This window comes from Xiphophorus maculatus, chromosome 9 (assembly GCF_002775205.1).
Source record: "Xiphophorus maculatus strain JP 163 A chromosome 9, X_maculatus-5.0-male, whole genome shotgun sequence".
Lineage (NCBI taxonomy): Eukaryota > Metazoa > Chordata > Actinopteri > Cyprinodontiformes > Poeciliidae > Xiphophorus > Xiphophorus maculatus.
This window is the reverse complement of record NC_036451.1, coordinates 653447-677714: the sequence shown is the minus strand read 5'-3', so window position 1 is coordinate 677714 and position 24268 is coordinate 653447. Positions and strand designations below refer to the sequence as shown.

General features: G+C 38.8%; 1 protein-coding gene across 2 annotated transcripts; it reads left to right on the top strand.

Annotated features, from left to right (window-relative positions):
• Positions 1–501: 501 nt before the first annotated feature.
• kdm4a (lysine demethylase 4A) lies at positions 502–23901 on the top strand. 2 transcript variants are annotated; one of them, XM_005815190.2, is made up of 22 exons: positions 1328–2060; positions 3342–3504; positions 4133–4308; positions 4408–4522; positions 4633–4826; positions 5391–5440; positions 9513–9616; positions 10115–10252; positions 11987–12219; positions 12878–13029; positions 13969–14321; positions 14684–14780; positions 14868–15052; positions 15829–16033; positions 16139–16215; positions 17231–17286; positions 19064–19172; positions 19446–19634; positions 19765–19935; positions 20173–20292; positions 20918–21010; positions 21114–23901. In XM_005815190.2, exons 2-22 carry the CDS (start codon positions 3367–3369, stop codon positions 21252–21254), a joined length of 3096 nt encoding a protein of 1031 aa, XP_005815247.1. In that variant the 5' UTR covers positions 1328–2060; positions 3342–3366; the 3' UTR covers positions 21255–23901. The 2 variants fall into 2 exon arrangements, with proteins under 2 accessions (XP_023195201.1, XP_005815247.1); XM_023339433.1 differs by lacking the exons at positions 9513–9616; positions 10115–10252; positions 11987–12219; ... (11 more) ...; positions 20918–21010; positions 21114–23901 and adding an exon at positions 6248–8217 and having other exon boundaries at positions 502–2060.
• The last annotated feature ends 367 nt before the right edge of the window (positions 23902–24268 follow it).

Genomic DNA, 24268 nt, shown 5'->3' with positions numbered 1-24268 from the left:
GTTCCAGCAAAACAATTTAGGGAGTGGGGTAAACCTTTTTCAAGATTTATATGGAGCAATAAAATAATAGACAATGTTTTGAGGTTCCAAATGTTGTGAAGTTACTCCAGAATAAAATAAAATACAGTATAAAATATGAATATAAATATGAATATAAAATATAAAGTGCAGGACTGACAGTAAAATTCTGTTTCTCAAGATGTGTTCTTCAGTTCAAAGAAGAACTGAAGAACACCACACACACACACACACACACACACACACACACACACACGCACACACACACACACACACACACACACATACACATACACTATATACCTGTTAAAGAAGGCTGGTTCAGTTTTGGAGACAACTGTGGAGATTATTATGCAAAGAAGGATTCTTCATAGGTGTCATGATTCATGTTCTGTCCTGTCCATGCTGTGCTTAAACACTCCTTCAGCTCAGCTGCCAAGTCTGATTGCTTACCTGTTCCACCTGGTCCCCTCCCTACTTAAACACCTCTCAGCCTCTGCCTCCTTGCCAGATTATCGACAACCACGAGCCAGTAGAGATCCAACGTTTCCTTCCAAGCCTTCAGTGTTTCTTTGACCCTTTTTTGTCCACGGATTGACCTCCACTGCCAAGCCCTTCACGGATCCCGTCTGTTCTGGATTTCTGGACCCTGACCCAAGCTTTGCCTCATGACCACCGAGTGTTGCCTGCCCCTCAAGCTAAGTTTGCTCTCTCTGTCCTCCTGTGTATGACCTCTGCCTGATTACCGTCTAAGTCCCTGGGTGTTACCTCTTGGATCTCCTTGTGGAGAATTCCTTTACTTCCACAGTAGCCTGTTCTACCTGGTTTCTCAGCTCCACCTGTCCACTGCACTACAGGTTAGTTAAGCTGAACATTTCTAAGTTACCCCTCCTTTATCAGTGTATCACCAGCCTTCTCCCCTCTCTTCTCAGTGCTGTTTGACAACCTCATCCTGAGCAGCAACCACTGTCTGAAAATGTTATTAAACTTGTTTTTTCCTTTTCCAACTCCTGTGTGTGGTTGAATTTCCGGGTCCCCACTGAGTGTCCTGATACATGGATCAAGAAAATTATGGACAACCCTGATCATCCTCTTCACGAGCCTGTCTTGGGAAAGCAGAGCATCTTCAGTCAGAGGCTTCTTCAGATTCAGTGCAGTACAGACTGCTGCAGAAGATCTTTCCTGCCATCACAATCTTGAATAACATTTCAAAGAATCTAAATGAGTTGCAACAAAATAAAATTTCTCTTTGGGATTTATAAAGTATTTTTGAGTTCGAATTAGATTTGAAGGCTGCACAGTGGTGCAGTTGGGAGCACTGTTGTCTTGCAGCAAGAAGGTCCTGGGTTCGATTCCTGGCCTGGGGTCTTTTTGCATGAAGTTCTCATCTTCTCCCTGTGCATGCTGGGTTCTCTCTGGGTACCCTGGCTTCCTCCCACAGTCCCACAGTTAAGTTAATTGGTTTCTCCCTGTGTGTGCATGGTTGTTTGTCCTGTCTCTGTGTTGCCCTGTGACAGACTGGCGACCTGTCCAGGTGTACCCCGCCTCTCACCTAGAACGTTAGCTGGAGATGGACACCAGCATCCCTCCTGACCCCACTAACAAAGGTGTTGGAAGATGGATGAATTGGGTTTGAATCACATAAATTACTTTGTGTATAAATTTCTTAAGCTGGGACCAGATTTCGTACCACGAAAATATGACAATAAAAAAAAATTGGTGAAATGAAGCCGCAGTTATTTTGAGGTGAAGAATAATAGGTGTCTTCCATTGCATTGCCTTGCATTTCTATGGCAGGCCCAATAACAATACATCAGTGTTAACTGAATGTTGATTGGTCTACCAATACGAGGCGTTTGATTGGCTGATAGAACTAAGGAAAACCCTCCCTTTTGAATGCGATGTAAACAAACACTGACTGAGCATGCGTCACGGGAATAATGGAGGACTGTCTGTGGTAACCGAAATAATCTGATCTGTTTGCACTCCGTCTCTCGCGCTTTGAGGATAAATCTTCTTCTCTCCACCTCAGCGTGTGTAAGGTAAAGTCTGTCACTGGAAAACACACTTACTGATTGCAAGACGGAGTTTACTTCGAGTTTTAAGAAGAAAGTGAGCGTCAGCAAACGAGCCATGTTTGCTACTTGTTTAGCTGAAAGTGGAGGAAGCTGTCAGATCCCCGAGAGACCGCCGCACACTCAGCTCATTCACTGCATCACTGACAGCGCAGATGTTTGCAGCTGGGATCATGTGGAAAATGGACGCAGTTAAAGCTATTTCTTGGTTAGCGTGTCAGAGGGCAGCAGTAAGGAACAGATGGCCATCCATCCACTTAGCTGAGACATTCCCCAGTTCTGCGGTTCGAGAGCATATCCTTTCCACATTGTTCACGCTTCCTAGCCTTTATGTCAGTGTGATCACTTCAGAATGTCTAGTACAGAGGGGTCAAACTCCAGTCCTCAAGGGCCACTGCCCTGCAACTTTTAGATGTGCCTCTGCTGCACCACCTGAATAGAATAATTAGGTCATTAAGAGTCTGGAGAACTGATCTACACAAGGAGGAGGTCATTAAGCCATTTCATTCCAGTGTTTTGTACCTGTGGCACATCTAAAAACTGCAGGACAGCGGCCCTTGAGAAGTGGAGTTTGACACCCCTGTGCTAAAACAACATACTGTCCAAGAAACTGTGGAATATAAAATGATCAGAGATGGAATCCTCTCTCTTTTTTTAACTGATAGGTGAGCTCCCATTGCTTGGAAGTTTCCACCAATCAGGATTGGAAGTTGTGAATGTTTTCCCTCATGAGAGCAATCTTAACCCCTTTAGAGTGGTGGAATCCATATTACTGTATGACCTTTCCCTGGCTGAGCTTTAGCAATTGCATCAGTCTGTGCTCTTGACACATACTTGAAGGTTTCAGAGCAGCAAACTTTACACCGTTAGGTGCTCACAGTTGCTGCTGATCAGGTGAAGAAAGCATTTGATTAACAGATCACTCTTCCTGTGGACATCTTACAGATGAACTTTGTTTTTTTTCCTTACCCTGCACTTTCAGATAATTTTTTAGTTTAGGTTACACATCTCCTGACAGGAGTTAATATATATTTTCCTATTCATTAATGCACCTGCACTGCTCATTTTGTTTGATCATATAAAATCTACTAATATATTTTGAACACCCAGAAAGTAGCAGAGCATTGAGGTTTACACAAACTGGAAATGGAAAGTGTTTTTGAGTAGATCTTTTAGAAAGAGTGGATGGAGATCTATAATTTGTGCAATCAGTTAACAGCTCTGTGTGTTTGCATTTTCCATTAACAGTACATGTTTTACGTGGAATGCCAAGATGACTACGGACACTCCAGACCAAACTCCTAATTTCAGGGTAATGACATTCACCCCCTCCAAAGAAGAGTTCAAGGACTTTGTTCGGTATGTTGCCTTCATGGAGTCACAAGGAGCTCACAGAGCTGGAATTGCCAAAGTAAGAAGATCATTTTATTCACATGGATCTTTTTGTTTTTATGATTCAGTGTGAGATGGAATTTCAACCTTTGTTGTGTGTCATGGTGCTGAATGTATAATTTTGCTAATGTAACATTTTATGAGGAAATAATCTGTGTACTTTCCATGAGAAGAGCAACATTGGAAGTATAACAACTTGACTGAGTCTCCTCTGAACAGATCAACTTTGTGCAGCTCAAGACTAAGACCTTTGAACATGATGATGTTAAGAACTTAATGAAAGTTTTTTTCGTGTTCATCAGAGGCTAAATATTTCTCAGTAGCTGTATCTATAACTGGCAGATGACTCATTAGTCTGATTTACGTGGCTTTCATTTGGCCGAAAAAAATCTTTGCTAGAAATATAAACCATTAGATGTAAAAATTTATCAATACATACAGTTTTCATGTAATCTGATAATAAAGTATTAAAAACTCTTCAAGCTGAATCTGAAATTTATCTTGAAATGTTTGTTGATATAATTATACAAAACAATGTAACACAATCTTGGCTCTAAATCTTCCTAGCAGACTCTAGTAGATTGTAAAAAGTTATATCTGCGTTACTCTTCTCTGAAATGTATCATCTTTGATTGCTTTACTTGCAGATCATTCCACCTAAAGGCTGGAAACCAAGACATACATATGATGACATCGATGATCTGCTGATTCCTGCTCCAATACAGCAGGTGGTCACTGGCCAGTCAGGATTGTTCACGCAGTACAACATCCAGAAGAAACCAATGACTGTCGTTGAGTTTCAGAAGACCTCCAATTTGGCCAAGTCTGTTTGCGTAGTAGTTTACCTTTATTTACTTTTAACACTGTGTTTATTAGATTCATTATGGTGTTACTGATAATCTCCAAATATGTGAACCTTTAGGTTTTGCAGTCCCAGATATGTGGATTTTGATGAGCTGGAAAGGAAGTTTTGGAAGAACCTGACCTTTAACCCCCCACTGTATGGAGCTGATGTCAGTGGAACACTGTTTGATCCAGTGAGTGGGGACTAGAAAAAACACGCTGAGCCTTTACATATCCATGATTGTTTTTTTATGGGTCATGTTTTTTTGTTGCTCACTGTTTCCTATGAATCCTTCTGTTGCAGGATGTGTCTGAATGGAACATGGCCAATCTTAACACAATCCTGGACACTGTGGAGAGTGAGAGTGCAGTGAAGATAAAAGGACTTACCACCCCTTGCCTTTATTTTGGGATGTGGAAGAGTGCTTTTCCTTGGCACACAGAGGACATGAATCTTTACAGCATTTGCTACCTGCACTACGGCGAGCCCAAGTCATGGTAAATAGAAAGGTTTACCTTACAACATTCAGTTCATTTTATGAATGCAGCACCAATTAATAACAACTCTCATCTCAAGGCATTTTACAGAAGAAAAGTCAATTCAATCATACATGGATTCCATTTGAACCTAATTATCAATTGGAATCTATGTATGCTCCCAATTGATCATACATTCATTGCCTGAATGTTTCAGGGAAGTTTATTGTTGTGCTAATAATAATAATTAAAACATTATCCGTTTGCATAATGTCCGTCATCCACTATGAACTAGACTTGATGGTACTGTCTCTTGATCTTTAATTTATTAAAGAATGTGACCGTAAAACTGACAAACATTGAGTACATCTGCACATCCACACTAGATATATTTGCTATTGTGCAAAGTATTGAATGTTTTAACTTCCCACTAACTATTTTATGAAGTTTTATGGGGTTTTTTATTCTTATTTGAAAAGAATGTGTTTAACAGCCAGTCATATTAGTCACCTTCTTTCCACAGATTTTTACTTTGTTCTCCAAAATCATACTGTGAGTAACTGTCTCAGTTTTGTTCATTTGCAGGTATGTTGTCCCACCAGAGCATGGCAGAAGACTGGAGCGGCTTGCTAAAGGTAAGAAGAAAGTCTGCATATGTGTTTTCATCCTTCGGTCTTTTTCATTGCATGACCTTCCACCATAATGCAACTTCTCTCTGAATGAATGATCCTACTGTGACAACTCTGGTTGATCTAGTTTTAGTTTTTCTTATAAAAATACCAACAGGCATATTTTTCAAAATTTAAATCATAACAGGGATAAATGTTCATCTGACTATTAGAGGCAAGCTGCATGATTTTACCACTGATTGTTAGTTGTGAAAGTCTGCAAGTGCATGATTGGAACTGACCTGACCTGACCTGACCTGACCTGACCCGACCCGAAACAACCACCAACCCAACTGGCAATACGTGAGCTGACAGCCAATGAAAACAAGAGCTGAGACACAATGTCAGCTTGTTTTTTTTTTCACTTTATTTGTAAATATATTATACATCATTCTCAATATAAACACAAATCAATAGACAATACAAACTATTAACTAACTAATTACAATTATAGAGTGATAATAAAGTAGCAAGAAAACAAAAAAGGCAAAAACATTTGAAAACATGAGACTGAAATACAGAAACTAATGAAATAAACCACATATGTCAGATTGAACATAAAGGTAAAAATCATTTTACAGAACAAAAATGTGTAATTTGGAAAATAAAATCTTATAGTTGGGGGTTTAAGTTAAAGAACTGACATTACCATATTAAATCAGATTTTTAAATAGAATGTTTGCTTACTCATCAAAGATCCTAAGATTTTATTTGAACAATTCAGTGTAAACTTTAACATCATTTCTGAACTGTAAGCCACTACTTTTTTTTCAGATGCCTTGAACACTGCAATGTGGCTAATATATTGGTTTTTACCAACGGGTTTGGAAATAGCTGGACTGCTGCATGATGAAGAAGACGGCAAGAGCTGAAGCATGAATTTGCCTAGAGACAAAAGTGATGTTGAGACGAAAGGATGTTCGATTCCGATACAGAAGTAGAGGACTTTAAAACTAAATGAATCTATTTATCTGGTTATGTCAATATTTATAAAAGGCACTGCTATCTTGCCAGGTCTCTTTTGAAAATAAATTGTAGAACTCAATGAGGTTATCACTCTCACCTTATGAGTTTAATCCATTCAGGTGGGTTTAGTTGGCCTGATGGATCCAGGAGCTTGCTATCCCTCAACAGATCTAGCTGTTAATGATTTGACAATCTGTGATGACTGGGAAAGTCATGCAGTGTGTCCCCAGGTTTTGGATGATGTTACAGTGCAAAAAAGAGATGAATTTATTGTGGTGTTTGTTCAGCAGCAGCATTAATGAGATGACTGAACCAATGACTAGTATGTAACGGTTAAGGGTTGGATGCTCAGACATCTCGATAGCCAATGAAGACTGAACTGTGTCTGTGTGTAATGTTTAATTTAAGGAAATAGAATAAGAACAGATAAATTGTAATGAGCACTGCTGTCAGTGTAGATGTAATATCACAGCATTTGAAAACTATAGGAGTCAATGAACTAACAAGTGTAACGGGTCCTACTGATGTGTTTGTGAACATCATTCAGCCAGAATGTATGATTGAACCATTTATTCTGGGGAGAAGATTAAAAACAAATGAATCTTCTCATCACCTCTCTCCCTGCACTTCAGTCCCTCAGCAGCGCAGAACAATTCTGTCTACTAACATTTCCTTAAAACGCAGCAAAAGTCAACGAACAAAAAAATAAATAAATCTCACAAAAACCGCAACAATTTAAAGACAGGAGGAAAATGCCACCTGTTGGTCACAATGACACATAATACAGTGGGACAGAGTTAAATAAATAAATGGAAATAAAATGTATAATTGAAAATAAAACGCATACCTGGGGAGAGGATTAAAAACAAATGAATCTTCTCGTCACCTGCACTCCAGTCCTAAACATGAAAATAAAAAACGAGCTGCGCTGGACCGGTCTTGTGCGAAAATCTGTTCCACTGTGAAATTCTGTTCCCCTTGTGTAGGGAGCGAGCACTGCAGCCAGAGAGGCCGATCTGACCATTTTCACGGCGCTTCTGGTCAATTTCTTGGTAAAACAACTCATATAATTGTGTCAAGGTTGCAACTTTCAGTTTAATCGGCAGCTGATGTTTAAAAAAGAAGCCATAACAAAATCCTAACATAAATAAATAAACAAGGTCTTGTGTGGAGGTCTTCTTACACCGTTTTGTGTTATTTTATACGCCAAGAGAATCCGTCTTTTTCCAACTTTTGTCACTTAAGCCTGACAAATAAAAGTTAGTCACCAAACACAGTTTTCCAACACTTATCGTATTTATAACTTTTTATTCCTGATGAAAACTGGCTGAAGAAGCGCACCAAAAATTAAGAGTGTAGACTTTCTGGTAAATCCCGTTCTAGTGTAAAATCTGACAGATTACTGGATTAAGGAAATTTCTAGTATACTACATGCTATCACACATAACAATCTGTGAGAATTTGGAAACAGTTGCTCTTTATTTCCCAAAGTTATTGGGGAAGGAGAGGAGCGAATGGATATTTCTATCATGAGGTGCAGGGTGTGGTGGTGAGTCAGACGCTGTAGACCCAGGTATGGAGTAAAAATGGTGGTTTTAATGCACAAAGCTACAAACAAAAATCCAAAACAGTCCAAAAACCGAGGCAGCACTGCTGAGCGGAATCCAGGGCTCAACGCAGGTAGCAACAAGGCACACGAATGGGCTAGACGACAGACTGTAGAACATCAGACACCAAATGAGACGAGGACCCAACCAAGACACAGACACACAGGTGACACTAAATACACAAGAGGTAATCAGGGAACAAGAAACACCTGGGAACTAATCAAATGGAGACAGGACAACACGGAGACACAGATACACAGGAAACTCAAAATAAACACACAGAAAAACACAGATCACGACAATTTCAGCTGCTTAAAATAATCTGTTCCCCCTCCATAAAATGGGAACAAATTAATTTACCTGCAAGTCTTTAACAGTGTTTATTCCTTTTATCATCAGCAATAAATCCTGCAAGTTTAAAAACGTTTGCTCAATTTTTGCTAAAGTTATGAGGGGGAGACCATATATTTTAGCCAGCTGAAATAATCTGTTCACCCCCATAACATGGGAACAAATTAATTTACTACCAAGTCTTTAACTGTTAATATTCCTGTCTTCGTCAACAATGAATCCTGTGACTTTAGTAACATTTGCTTTTTATATTCCAAAGTTATGAGGGGGAACCACACATACTGTATATGCTATTTTAGCTGCCTGAAATAATCTGTTCCCCCTCTACAACATAGGAACAAATTAATTTGCCAGCAAGTCTTTAACTGTGTTGATTCTTCTCATCATCAACAATAAATCCTGTTGTGTTCCTGTATCCTGATGTTCCTGTTTGTAAAATTTGCTGTTTATTTACCAGAGTTACGAGGGGGGAACCAAATATTTTAACCACCTGAAATAATTAGTTGTGTTACCACCCCCACGCCACTAGAGGCAGTATCAGGCCTGAAAAGATGCAACTATGGAGCAGATTTAGAAGTTCACAGAAAGCTACAGAATTTGTCAAAAACTGTGAGCTGCGCTGAAGTAAATAAAAGAGAGAAGTTCAAAAATATACTGAGAGTGAAAATCCTCCCTAAAGGTGAAGGTATATCACAGATTCCAAAAGAAAATGAAAACGGGAGGCCGCGGATAATATAGGAAATAGCGCCCCCGTCACTTCCGGAGTGCAATGGTCCCATTTCCAAGTAAGGTATGAGACTGACAGTGGTCCGTCCCCTCCCCTTTCTGTTTGCTGCAGCGAGGCAGAATGCAGCAAGGCAAAAATAACAAAACAGCAAATAAAAAAATAACTCAATGAGATAAAATTCACAAATACTCAATAGAACATGAATTAGAAATCATAATAAAGTCTGTTACACAAGCATGACTTAATGTAACAAAAAATAAAAAAAATTACGGCCATAGCTTCAGCAGCACAGCATATTTCACCTGAGAAAGTTCCTGTTCAAAGACAAGTATTCAAATGGATAGCTTTAGCTTTATTGAAATATCTGAGTTTTTTCTTTCTCTTCCAGGTTTCTTTCCTGGGAATGCTCAGAGCTGTGAAGCCTTCTTGCGGCACAAGATGACTTTAATTTCACCCTCAATCCTCAAAAAATATGGTATACCATATGAGAAGGTAACCACGTTATGAGAAAGTAATCCATATTTTAATCTCCACAGAGATGATAACATGTTTGTTCACAAGTCATAAACTTTCAGCTTGCTGAATACAAGGGGCGTGGCTTACATTAAGCATGGCTTATATTACTTTCAATAAGATTTTACTGCTTTCGTTTTTAAACCTCCATTTAAGTAAGCAGTATCTTCTCCCGCTTTTTAGCTTTTGCTTAATGTCTTTCAGCTCCATCTTGTCAGTTGTTGTAGCTGCAGGGCGAGTCAAGTACAAATCATGTGGGCTCCAATTCAAAAATACTTTATTGATCCCAAAAGGAAATTAAATAGTCTTATAACTTGTTTAATTAAAGAGTTATTGTTGATGCTGATGACTGTGGTCTCTGCAGTCTCCGTTACAACGAAGCCTCTAACTGAAGAGTGATAATCATGTTTTAGTGACTACATAAGAAAAGTCAGGTGGAACATGAATCCATCTTCTTTTTTTCCCCTGCTATGTTAGGTCACTCAGGAAGCTGGGCAGTTCATTGTGACTTTTCCATTTGCTTATCATGCTGGTTTCAACCACGGTTTCAATTGTGCTGAGTCCACCAACTTTGCTACACAGCGATGGATTGATTATGGAAAACAAGCTAAATTGGTATGTTATCTACAGTCTCTTCTACACAAGTAAAGCAGGTCAAAATGAAATGTCTAACTTGCAAGTATTGAGGTCATGGCACTTCCTAGAGATACAAAGGAGTAAATCAAAGGAGCATACCAAAAGGACTAGTAAAAGACAAGTTAACCAGTTGTCATAAATATTGTTTATTAATTGTATATACAATATAATTTAAGTCAGACATTTATGCATCTGAGCCTTTAACTGACACAATAGCAATGGGTATTCTGCTTTTAACATACTAGAGTAAATAATGTACCTTTATTTGCACAAGCCATCTTTTAACAAAAAACTTAGATCTGATGAAGCTCATTATTGTGTTTTTTTTTTTTTAAATTTGCTGCTTAATAGTGTGTCGGGTCTGTGGACAGTTCAGTCCATCAAACGTACAGTGTCTCTAAGAAGCCTACTATGCTGAGGAAGTCATGTAAATGTAGTTCCACAAAGTTTGTTATTATAACAGAGGCTATATTGTCTTCATGGTTTCATCTATGTTTCCAATGTCAACCTCTATATTGTTGGTACCTTCACACAGGGACACTGGTGGGGCCATGCTGTATTATACAAAATGGATTTTTTCATATGTTTTGCATGTCACTGATAACAGATTGGATTCTCATACAGCATCTGCTTTTCCATGACCACTTAATGAGAATTAGTTTAAGCACAGCCAACATTACTCCTCCTTGTTAATACTTTATACAGAATCTAAGGTACTCATGTAGTAGAAAGTTGTGCATGTCCAACATTGTTTTTAGTCCAAATGGCTGACTTTGATACAGTCCTCCAAATTTGCTTTCACAGTTTCCACATTAATAAACTCAAATAACTAAACCTATTTTGTTTTTTTAAGTTTAGATCCCAGTTATGTTGCTATGTTGCACGAGTCAGTTGAAAAGTCAATGTTGATGGGAAAGCCTTTGCTGACTGTAGTAAATCACAGAGAGACTGTCACATAACTAACTTCAAAGCAGGCATAAAACCACTATGGGAGTAAAACTGGACATTTGGAGCATAAAAAAAGGATTATCCAATCAAAGCGGGATGAGGATGGAGTCGGATGTCTGACTTGGCCTATCAGATCCCACAACAGCTAAGCCCATCTGTAATCTGAATGTATTGTTACATTAGTCATTGACCAGTCAACTGAAAGAGTTAAAACCCTGATCAAATTTTGAACTTGGAGGTTAAAACTCACACACAAGTGATGGAAATTGAGAGTTTTATATGTAGATTTTTGCTTTGTGTTTGTAAAAAACCTTAAATATGTGTAACTTGTGTAATTATTATTTTTTCAATATTTTTCACAGACAAAGGTTCTTATCTACGATTGTACAAAGATAAAATTCTCAGGCATTTTATGCTACAAGATTACAAAACTCAACTCACAGCAAATTTGTGAGTGTAATTTGTGCCCATACACCAAACCCACACCCTTGGCCCCCAAGGTGGCAAGGCAAACACCCCTGCACCACTAAATTATATACGAATGTGGAAACTTGGAAAAGATTTAATTTCAAGACCAAAATGACCAATTTCAGCAATACAGACTACTCTAAACCTCTTACTAAAGCACTAACCTTAACAAGAACCCGTCTTGTCTTTACAGTCTTACATTCGTGAGAACACACACTACATCTAACAATGGCAGAGACCTCAAGTGGCTAGTTTTAGCTGTTGAAGCTACGAAATGTTTCATGTTGGTTTCTGCAGTGTTCTTGCCGTCAAGATATGGTGAAGATATCTATGGATGCATTTGTACGCAAGTTTCAGCCTGACCGTTACAAACTGTGGAAAGCAGGGAAAGATGACACTCCCATTGACCACGTGAAACCAACTCCAGAGGCTTCTGAGTTTCTCAAAAAAGAAAAGGCCAGCCCCTGTAAGAAGGTTTCCAGTGAAGCATCGTCTGAGGAGCCAACGTCTCCTGCACAGAAGGACAAAAGGTCTTGATTTATTCTACTGTCTCTCTTCAATATTCTCTGACTATTTTATTACAGATGGGAATGTTAACAAGTCTTTCCTAATTGTTATGAAATATGAAAAAGTCAAACATTTTCAAAAGTTAAACAATTGACATATCTGATCATATCACAAGACATTGAGCCACTTTTGCACACTGCCTCCACTTGTATGTCAAAAGGATGAACCTATGTTCAAATCATTCAAAATACTTTGCAGCCTAAGTAAGGAGGCCCAGACTTCCCTCTCCCCAGCCACCTGTTCCAGCTCCTCCAAGGGAATCCCAGGCCGGCCAAGAAACATAGTCCTGGGTCTTCCTGAGAAGACCCAGGACTATGTGGACTATGTGGACTTCCCCGTGGCCTCCTGCCGGTGGGACGTGCCTGGAACACCTCACTAGGGAGGCGTCCAGGACGCATCTTGACCAGTTGCCCGAGCCACTTGAATAAAGACCACTACAGTGGTCTAACTAAATGAACAAATAAGTTTGTCAACCCCTAGACAAAGGGTAAAAATCTCTGAGCATTGCTTTTGAATCTGTCTGTAATACTTGATTTAATTTTCTCAGCTGGCATCGTCTTAAACCTTTTATGAAATTAAAAACTGTCCTTAACGTGTCCTTAACATTTTTAAATGATTCAGCTCAGATCTTCAAAGTGGGAAAAAACGTCCGCTTGAACCTGTCCAGACCTCTGAAGGAGACAATTGTGATGTAAGAGTCAAGGAGGCGGTGGAGCCTGAGAGTCCCAAGCTATCAATGAAGAGTTCTCCCAACAAAGTCCCAGCTCCCTCAGGTAAGGTGCCAAACTCTTCAATTTACTCTTGCCTTTCTGCTACTTTTTTGCCTTTTAAGTCTAGCCTCTTTTCACCTGGTTGTCAAATTCTTAGATAAAATCAAAAGAAAAAACTTTCACATTGTTTGGATCCTACATTCATTCTAATAGGTAGAATTAGAAATATTGACACCACTGGTTGATATAAAAATACTTGCATGCTATCCTGCTTTGAACCTAGTGCTTAATACATTCTCCGAAGTTTAATTCATTCAAGTTTAGCATTCTTGTCCAAGACACCTTAAAAGTAGTTTTGGATTTACTCCCCCTAAACTTTCTTCACATTTTCCCCATAATAACCACAGGCTTGAGTGGCAGACCAACTCTAGTTGGTGCATCATCTACCACCATTAGTGTGTGAGTGTGTGTGAATAACTCAATGTAGTGTACGGCACTTTGGGTTCCTCTGGACTTGATAAAATGCGATACAAGTACAGGTCACATACTATTTAATACAGGGGTCTCAAACTCCAGTCCTCGACGGCCGCAGTCCTACAGTTTTTAGATGTGCCACAGGTACAAAACACTGGAATGAAATGGCTTAATTACTTCCTCTTTGTGTAGATCAGTTCTCCCAGCCTTGCTAATGACCTAATTATTCTATTCAGGTGTGGTGCAGCAGAGGCACATCTAAAAGTTGCAGGACTGCGGCCCTCGAGGACTGGAGTTTGAGACCCCTGATTTAATATATGCCGAGCTGCCACATAAATTCCCAGTGAAGGAAGAGCATTTTTAAATTTTTTGTGTCCTTGATGTTGAAGTTATTTCTAGAGACAATGAATCAAAATATGTCATTTATGTGTATTCTGAACTGCATCTTTATCATTAACTTATAATTTGGAAATCATTTAACTAAATCAGTGTACAGAGTTGTAATAAAGTGTTTCATTTTCAACACAGCACAACCCAAGTCAGAACGTCAGTTGGAGAAGCACATGAAACCACCACCTAAATGCATTTCTAAAGCCAACAAGAAAACTTCAAACAGACTAATTTCTGCAAGAAAGGACAAGAGCGGTGGACGGGCTGCAGACATGAGTCCTCTGCTGCCAGTAGAAGGAAATGCAGAGGGCAGTGTGGAGCCTCGGGTGGAAACCAGTAACATCCCTGTGCACAAGCTGTTTCAGAGAACACTCAGCCCTGCTGACGTCCTGCATGTTCATAGCTATGCCAAAGGAGACTATGGAGAAGAAATCATGGTGCAGGAGGAAGAACAGGCCATACGCAGTGATAAGAAAGAAGACACCAAACATGTGAGTAGTGTTGGCATCTGTGATTCTACCTGAATCCAGATAATTCAAGTATTTTAACCTGTTGTAGTGCTTTAGTTTCTGATAAATGTATTATCTTAATATACTTCTACATCAACAATATATAGCAACAATATTTGTTGTTAAATACTCAGTTGGTATTGCATGTATTGAGATGTGACCAAACACAAGTTAACATGTTTTTTAAGATGTGCAAAATTCATACCCCCTAAATCTTTATTATGGACAGTTTTAATCATTTCTTTTCCTTGATCTTCTGTAATAATACATGCTCATACTGTTTACCTTTTAGCAGAACATGTGACTTTTCGTTCTAATTCTGCTGGTGTTCTCTGTACCTCCAGCAAGTGGCAGAAGTGTTGCCTCCTGATGCAGAGCTGGAAAGTAATCCAGATCAGCTGCCACGGCCCCCACACATCAAAGATAACAGCAGTGAAAAAGGTCTGTCCTGACATTAAGTTTTCCTTTAATCTTTCTTGTTCACATGTATATTGAAATGTAATGAATGCATTTGTTTTTCTGCCATAGACGTCTTAGAGGAGCTTCCCCCAGTGGAGGCAGGTACTTTTGAAGGGGACAACTGGGCCAAACCTCTGACCCATTTGTGGCAGAGTAGCCCTCCCAATCTGAAGAAAGAAAGGGAGTACAACCAGCGCATGGGCTCTAAGCCTCCATACTGCTCCATCTGTATGCTCTTCCAAACATATCAACAGGTATTCCTCTCAATCAGAGAGAACACAACACCTGAACGGTTTTCTGACTCTGACATGAAGCATTTCTTTTTCTTTCCATAACAAAATAAGAATGTCAGACTTTATTTTTCTGATTGCTCTCAGCATTGCAATAACTGCATTAAGACATTTCTTTTGAAATGTTTCCATTCTGGGGATATGAAATATTGTAATTTCCAGACTATTGAGTGTACCTGAATGTAATCTGCACTTCTTCACAAGTGCAACCTGCATATACAGGCCACGCTTGTCTGCAGGGGTCTATGTTGGAATATGAGAGATTTACAGTTTTTTTTTGTTTTTTTTTTTACTTTTAAAGTAGCACATACCAGTAGCATATCATATTACCAGTAGCATATCATAAATGCTTTTCTGTTTTCAGAAAAGTCCCTGTAACACGGCTGCTTAAAAAACTGGTAGCTTACCTGGCAGCTTAGCAGGCAGATATTGCGCTAGACTTTTTCATTGTTCTTCATTTTGACAGATGCGGTCAAAAAAATCACAATCTATTTTTATCCATTTTTAAAATTATAATAATGTCATTCAATTGTATTTCATTGAATAGAGAATCAAATGTGTCATGGTTTTGATGTTTATTTGGAGGATCAATCCGCACTCTGCTACTGCACTGAAGGCTAGAAGTTACAAGTGCCACTTTAGCCAAAGTTTTGAAATTGGGAAACTTTTCTCCAATTGAAGCAGTCAGAAGTTGGAAAGAAAAATGGCTGTCTTTCTTTCCTTACTGTGTCTGTCCACAGGCAGAGTGTGCCAGAAGCGTGGACAGTCATGTCGCTGGTGCAGGTGGGAGGATGCAGACCAAGCCTCTTATCCCAGAAATGTGTTTCACCATCACCACAGAAGAAGACGCAGAGAGTGAAGAACAACCCATTGCACATTATTTAGAGGAAGATGGAACCAGCCTCCTCATCAGCTGCTCACAGTGCAGTGTTTGGGTTCACGCCAGTCAGTACACCAGCATGCTTTACATCTACACAGCATAACTTTGTAACTTTATAATCCCTACTTTCCTGTGTGGTTGCTGTGTGTTTTTGTGTGTGCATCATTTAGGCTGCTACGGTGTGAACCCAGCCAGTGTGAGCACCGAGTGGAAATGTGCACGATGTAAGGCCAATGCTATGAATGAGGTTGGTATTAAAATGAATTACAGTTGGTTCTTCCTGAAAGTAACCTTGTGAGAGGTGTTATAACACAAATTCAGCATGGGAATGCTTCTTTAATTCTTTTGTTTTTTTGTGCTATGAAAAAGTATCGATTCCCTTAAAATATCTTTCCGTTTTTGCCTTTTGTTACACTTAAACATTTTAGGTCACCCAACAAATTTTAACAACAGACAAAGATGCACTGTATAAATACAAAAATCTGTTTTTAATGGTGATTTTTTTTTCATTACAGTAAATAGAATCTATTTGACAACATGAAGGGGGCTGTAAGCAATTGCGTTTTGACAGTCAAATTGATTTGGATAAAAAATTTTCCCTTGTTAAGGAAATCATCATAGAATTTTTTACACATTTTTATCTTATACCTAATTTTGTTTTATCTTAATTATTTATGTGTCATGGTTTTGTAAAATCTGTAATAAGAAGCACTGTATATGTACAGTCTGAATAAAAAGTTGTAGTTTTTGAGCAATATAATTTTATTTCATTTTGTTTTTCATTTTATTCACTCAATAATAATTATGAATAGTTCATGTAACCCCTAAAATAAGTCATCAATGAAAAGGATGAGAAAAATATGAACTTGTAATATCTGACCTTATTCACATAAAAAGAAAATTAGTTAGCACAGAAGACTATTACAGACATATTTCAACAAAACATACAGACAAAAAATAAACAAAAAATACACAACACAAAAAATGTCATATTTCTTCATCATAATGGTTTTCAAATTTCTTTTAAATGCAAAAGAAATTTCGATTGTTGTATGTCACATCAAGATTGCCAAGATAATATATTAGTAGACCTTGTCTGTGCCATGTGAACATTTTTCTGAGTAAATAATGCCTCAAAGTTTTCATCTCCAGAACGTGTTCTTAAAAACAATGCCAGCAGAGAAAGAATAAGTTTACTGCTTCCAAACAAAAGTGACATTTTTTGTGACTGGACCCTTTGATGAGACTTCTTCTTTTTGCAGAGTTGCTGTCTGTGTTTGCTAAGAGGTGGAGCCCTACATAAAACCACCAATGATAAGTAAGTTCCAGGGTTATCTAGAACAGTGGTCCCCAACCTTTTTTGTACCGCGGACCGGTCGAGACTTCGCATATTTGCTGCTGACCGAGAGGGGGGAGGGGGACGCGTCGAGACGACCGACACCGATGCTGTTGCTGCTGTTTCTAACTCATTCTGCTGCTTGTGAGCTCAATGTTGGCGCACAAGACGTAACCGACAGAATCCGGTTCAAGGATTTTCAAAATAAAAGATCCTCCAGACTCAACACATAAAATGGAAGTATTTAATTATTTCTTGCGGCCTGGTACGCAGGGGTTGGGGACCACTGATCTAGAACACAGTGCTTTTCAAAGTGTGGGGCGTGCCTCCCCTAGGGGGTGCCAGAATTCTTTAGGGGAGGCACAACATGAGGGGGTGGCGGAAAATAAACCAGAAAATGTAAATGTGAACATTTAGCTAACTTCACCTAATCTATGCCAGAGGCAAAATGAATAGATTTTTAACACCTAAAGCTACAGTGAGTTGGAATACAAAGTCTGGACCAGGCAAAACAACAAATAATATGACCAAATTATTTCAAGTTGGGATTTTCATGGGCTGGATGTGAAGATATTCTACCACCACAGTATTGTCTACAAAGCCCTGGGAGGACTTTTACACCAATGTTTCACACTCATGTTTCACATATGACCTGTGTATGGTGAGGCGTACCCAAGCTGTATGTGAAACATAGTCTGGAGTCTTCCACAGGGTTAGTGAAAGCTCTAAAAGGGCAGCCAAGAGCCATCCGGATCCGATTCCTGAACCACCTTGAGAAGGTAAAGAGGATCAACCTTGTGGTGAGAATGCAGACAGCTCTTACTTTGGGCATTGGATTGGATAGACATTACATCACCCAAATACCCCCTAATCCCTACTCATAACCCCACAAAGTACTGGTTCCACAGCCAGGACAAAAGCCACTTTGCTCCTCTTGGATGTGAGGTTTGACGGTCAGTCGGAGCCTGAACTCGGACAGGAGTTCATGATGTGAACACCATAGAACATAGAAAAGTCCACATTGTGAACTTTTCTATGTTCACAATGTGTTCACCTGACCTAGCCACTGGTGAACTTTAGAAACAGTGTATAGTATGTAAAATTAACTTTTTTGAAGTTTTGTATCATGTTGCAATGTTTTACACTCATCAAAAAATACCTGGAATGTTGTTAGATTCTTTCTGGCATTTTTGAGGGACCCTTGAATCTCCCCTGGCAGCCATTCAGGAGTGCCTAAACACTTGCTACCACAAAGCACCTCCTTTTTCCACGAAGCTCCTCCTTGGATCTGCATTGTCGAGCCGAACTTCTCACTCACAGAGCATCCCTTCCAATCACTCCCCCACTCAGCTCCTCCAGACTAGCGACAACAGCAATTAGCAAACACTTGGTGGAACTGTGCTTCTGCTGATCATAGGAACTACTTATGATCAGCAGTTCATAAGTAACTGCTGATTAGAAGAGCTGTTAGAAGAGTTGGACTCTTCTAACAATTCTTAGAAGAGTCCAACTCTTCTAAGAATTGTTGTAAACAGCTTCATGGATTACGTGCTGAGACAGTGTGTCGGAAAAAGTAGGAGCTTCTTAAAGAGACAGAGGCCCGATTTCATTTTATAACAACTGAAGGTAACATGGAACCTTTTTATTGCATAATCTAGCCACTATGTGCCTGGAAAATACATAATACTGCCCTTTTAAGTATGTTGGTTAATGCACCAGTTGGAATAAATAACATCAGAAAGTGTTGTGTGTTTTGTAGGTGGGTACATGTGTTGTGTGCTGTGGCAGTAATGGAGGCGCGCTTTGTCAACATTGCTGAAAGAAGTCCTGTGGATCTGAGTGGAATCCCTCTACAGAGATTTAAACTGGTGAGTTCACATGGTGTCACCACGAGCTGCAAGTATTAAGTAAAGGGAAAAACCTTGTATTAAAGCCAGAATACAACCTTGTATATTTAACAGGCTAGCAGGTGTGAAAAACAGTGAACTTTAGTAGTGAGGATTTGTCATTCAGACATGTTTTCAGCTCTGTGACTCAGTAAAGACAAACAATTGACAACGGGAACAAGACAGGATATTTCCTGTTCTGTAGCTATTTTTAACGGCTTGCTGAGCCCAGGCTGCTGTTTTTCCATTTCACAGAAATGTTACTACTGCAAGAAACGCGTGAAAAAGGCATCTGGCTGCTGTGTGCAATGCTCTCATGGCCGCTGTCCCACTGCATACCACCCTACCTGCGCCCAGGCTGCTGGGGTACTGATGCAGCCAGATGATTGGCCCTTTGTGGTCCATGTGACCTGCTGTCGGCACAAAGGTCCTGCTCAGATTGAGGTAAACTGCTGCACAGGATCTTTTCTCTCTTCAATATGAGTTTAGTTTTTATCTATTTATAGTTTAGAATGGACCCTACTCAGTATGATGCATACATTAATGATGCTATTTGTGGCTTTTTCTGCTGCAGCGCAATAAGGCAGCAATGCATGAGCTTACTGTGGGTCAGAAAGTCATCTGTAAGCACAAGAATGGCCGTTACTATCAGTGTGATGTAGTCCAGCTCTCAAAAGAGACCTTTTATGAAGTCAACTTTGATGACGGCTCCTTCAGTGATAACCTGTTCCCAGAGGACATTGTGGTACGTTTTATTTGTCTTTGCATTAAAAACATCTAGAGTAGTAAGCAGAGATGTAAAGGGCATTGTTCATTTTACCTGAATTAACATAAGATTGTCTTGAGATTTAAAAACTAGAAACTAGACAGAACAGTTTTTTGGATTAGCCTAAATGTAGCTTTAGGCTAAAGGTATGCTGAATAGCTCACTTGAAATTGTTAAAGGTGACTGATCAGTCCGTGTGTGTGTTTCTTTGCTCAGAATCAAGACTGCGCTCAACTTGGCCCCCCTCCGCAGGGTGAAGTGGTTCAGGTGCGCTGGACAGATGGACTGGTCTACGGGGCCAAGTTTGTGGCAGCTCATGTTATTCAAATGTACTTGGTAAGTATTTTTCTGTTTCTTTCTGCAATTGGTGTCAAAATAATCTTTGACTTTATGTTCTTATTAGTAAGAACTGCATAATTTATTATCTATTTAGGGAGACGATTCCATATATAAGGGACACAGAAAGTAATTACTACTTTTGTTTTTAGATTTAGACTTATCTTTTGGAACACTGAGTAAGCAAAACTGATCACCTGAGAAATCTATATGGTTTAAATCTAACACATCTCTCTGAAATTATTAAGATTTGATTCCATTCAGTGACTTAATGACCAATAAGATTTTAAAATCTATCCTTTTCCAAACAGGGATCCAAAGTAATATGAGATTGATAGAGTATACTGATATTGAACAAAAGTAGTTTGAAAACTGAGCCTGGAGGAACCCCAAAGAACTTTTTCACTTAGATGAATAATTGCCAAATGACACATAGACATGAACTTATAATAGCATTATAGTTGAGGTCCAGTGGATGCTAAAATTATTCATTTGGAGTGTTTTGTGGTAAAAAAAGAAATCATCTTTGATTATTATTAACTACATATGAGATTTTGGTTGATTAACTAATTCATTATTTGCGTGCGTGTTACATGTTAATATGTGCTGTTGTTCCAAACCGCAGGTGGAATTTGAAGATGGCTCACAGCTAACAGCCAAGAGAGATGATGTCTACACTCTGGACGAAGAACTTCCTAAGAGAGTCAAATCCAGACTGGTTAGTTCAAATTCACCTTTATTTAACAAACCAATGTTGTAGCATATAATTACACAATGCTGTTATTAAATAGTCCATGTAACCCTTATTATTCTCTCGGCAGTCTAAGGCATCAGATATGAGGTTTGATGGAATTTTTGAAGACAATGAGATTATCCAAGAATCCAAGAGACAAAGAGTGATCAACTCCCGGTACAGAGGCGACTACATTGAGCCTGTGATTTACAGAGCCATCATGGAGTAGACCCTCACACCTGGTCAGCCCGTCTTACACACCAGCAGCACCGTTGGACTGAAGTGTTTTAATGCACCTTAACTTTGCAGCTACTTTCAGACAATGTAGCAGCAGCTGGCTTCTTCAGGATCTGCATGGACTGCTGCCTGTTTCAACGCTTTGTTTTCTTTGCTGGACTGTGAGGTCAAACAATGTTTTGTTCTGATGATATTTTTGCAGAGGACTCCTTACAATAATGTTAATGGGCCACAAGCTCTAGCATTACTTCAAGGATACATAACAAATAGCACTGAGTGAAGTAAGATGTTTGAAAACTGGGTTAGTGCTGGAATGTAAAGTCAGTGGTTGTGCTGATATAGTCTTAAAAAAACAAAGCTTCATTAAATTGACCCCAGCTGAGCATTTTCCATCCAACATCAACTTGTTCCTAATTTATTTCAGATTTTGCTTTTAGTGGCCATTAAAAGGTTTCAGAGAGGAGAACACACACATCCCCCAAATATTATTCTAAACCTCTACTTCACATTCAGCCCTTTAGTTTTTATTCTGTTGAAAATGGTAGAAAACAGAAGAGAGTTGAATCCCTCAACATTTTTAACATTTAAAAAGTAATTTCTGTCCAATGACTTGTGAACATTATGTGTAACTGCAAAAATTGTTAAACCTTGAAATAATCTGTTTCCAGGTTGAACAGAAATCCTGTCATTCTAAGCAAACTTTCTTTATTCATGTACAGTGTGTGACAATCAGTGAGGTTCAGACCTTTGGAGAAATAATTGGATATTTACCAGAAACTTCTGGAGTTGCTGCTTTTCACAGACAACAGACCAGAATCCCACATTCTGCCACATTAGCCACTCAAAGTTGTTTCACACCAACACCCATAGATCAGTAGACACTCCTGACTACTGATCTGTTTTCCACATGGACAGTTGGACATGTGAACTAGAAACCTCCTCTCTATAGAGGTGGATTTAAAAATCCAAATCCCAAATATCTGGCCACTAGTTTTTTTTCTAAACATAAAACAATACGAACATTTTTTATTTCATAGATTTTAAAGATTTCAAAACAATATGACATTTATCAATTATACAGATGACTTTCATTCTCTGTTTACTAGTCTCTGCTTGATGGGTGGAGCTTAGTGGACTTGTCTGTCTCTGCCTCCAGGGAGGAGGTCATTACCCATTAATGACTTGGCCTTCATTACACCAGACTGCCTGTCTATTGAAGGTTCTACAGGATTGTGGAAATCTGTATCATAAAAGAACAAACTAAAAACTTCCTTTCTAAGACTTTCTTCCAGTTCTCTGATTTTCAGTCCTGTTCCTCATGACCCACTGTCCTCCATATTTTACATGAGTATTTGCTCCAACACACTTAAATCAAATGATTTCATTTCCTCCTCAGCTACTGTCCAGTTTGTTAATCAGACATTTATTTGTGCATGCAAGTAAGCACCATGCAGGAGGAGGCTTGAAAACCTCTGATCTATTGCACATTATCCTTTGAAAACAGAAGGAAGACAGCTGCTTTAAAACAGTTACAGAGAAGCCTGGCTTTACCCTGACTGCAGACCAGGAGCTTAAATGGTTTGGAAACTTCCATTTGTAATATTTATGAGTTTTCTTAATCTTAACACTCTCACATCTTCAGTCTTGCGGTAGAAATATCGCAAGACTGAATATTTTCATGGTATATATATATTGCATTTTAAAATCTATCAACATATTTCAGAATTAAAGAACATATAGGGACTCTTCTGGATAAATGAAGTAAGGCTTTATTAAAATAATAATACTAAAAAATTAACCAGCAATGAAAAAATATTTTTTTAAATCTCTGGGATATTTTTCTTGGATTTTGATGCAAGTTTTTAGGTTTCATGTAAGTGTTGCAACAATCATTTCTTTAGGCATGTACAATGTTCCGCTGGATGCTGTGGAGTAACAGGTTAAACTCTTTAAAAGTAGCACAGCCATTTGTTCCCTAATGTCCCGTTTTATTAACTACATTCCCTCCTTGGGTGAAGTTCATAACTCTTTATTGCTCATTGCATCGTGGTGCGCTGAGAAACTAGCATCTGCTTCATAAACAGTAATTCTGTTGAGTTTGTTTGATTATTTGACTTCTGCAGTTAATTAAGTCTCTGCTGCTTTTCATGTGTTTCTATTGCCTGCCTGTCCTACTCTTTCACTCTGTGCATTGGACTGCTGAGTCCAGTTTGTGGGGCATTTGAACATCAAGGTGCTACTGTTAGCTTATACAGAAAAAGATGGCGTTCGTTGTACATTTCTAAAAGTTTTGCTGGCTTGTTCGTGTCCGGCTCCACCCAACTCTTTGGTCCCATTGCTTTGGTAGAACAAGATGGCCGTCAGACATCATCATTATCAAGCAGGTTTTCTAGCTGGTCATTGGTCATGTAGGGATCATTTCATTTTTTCTTTAGTCTAAGTTGTGCACTGATCTTGTATTCTATTTTACTGTGCTGTTTGTAAAACGTTCAGTGTATTTTTTCACAAAAGCCTGTGTAATGTAAATGTCATGTAGTCTATTTTAAAATCTTACTGAGCCAGCAGGGAGAGCAGTTACTTTTCATATTGTTATGCAGACATTTTGTAACATTTGTTTAATTAAAGAAATGTACTCTCAGTTCATTCATTCAGTTCTCCTTGTTTCAAGGAGGGTTCTTCATTATGTCAAAACTAAAGAGCCCTCCATGATCCATGATGTCCATGATTAGGAATGCGTCGGACTGAAAACACACTGTGGAATATATGGAAATACCTCATTATTGCTTTCCTTATTTCCAGCAGTAATTGGAACATCTTCCAGCTCAAATATTTACATGTGTACTCTTTAATTAAAGTGTTTAAAATAACTAAGTTTGTGAGCTACAGAACCTGACTTAATCTGCGTTCGAAGATTCACTTTATGACCTAAATTACAGAAAAGTATAACAATAAGTATTGCAAAAGGCATTAGACAGAAACAACCCATTATTTTTTTATAATGGTAAG

Bases quoted from the DNA above. Each gene is read 5' to 3' on its own strand.
- kdm4a (XM_005815190.2), top strand. From the start codon at position 3,367: ATGACTACGGACACTCCAGACCAAACTCCTAATTTCAGGGTAATGACA. The intron at 17,287-19,063 runs GTAAGTTCCAGG...TGTGTTTTGTAG, and splicing joins CATAAAACCACCAATGATAA to GTGGGTACATGTGTTGTGTG. The intron at 19,936-20,172 runs GTACGTTTTATT...TTCTTTGCTCAG, and splicing joins TGTTCCCAGAGGACATTGTG to AATCAAGACTGCGCTCAACT.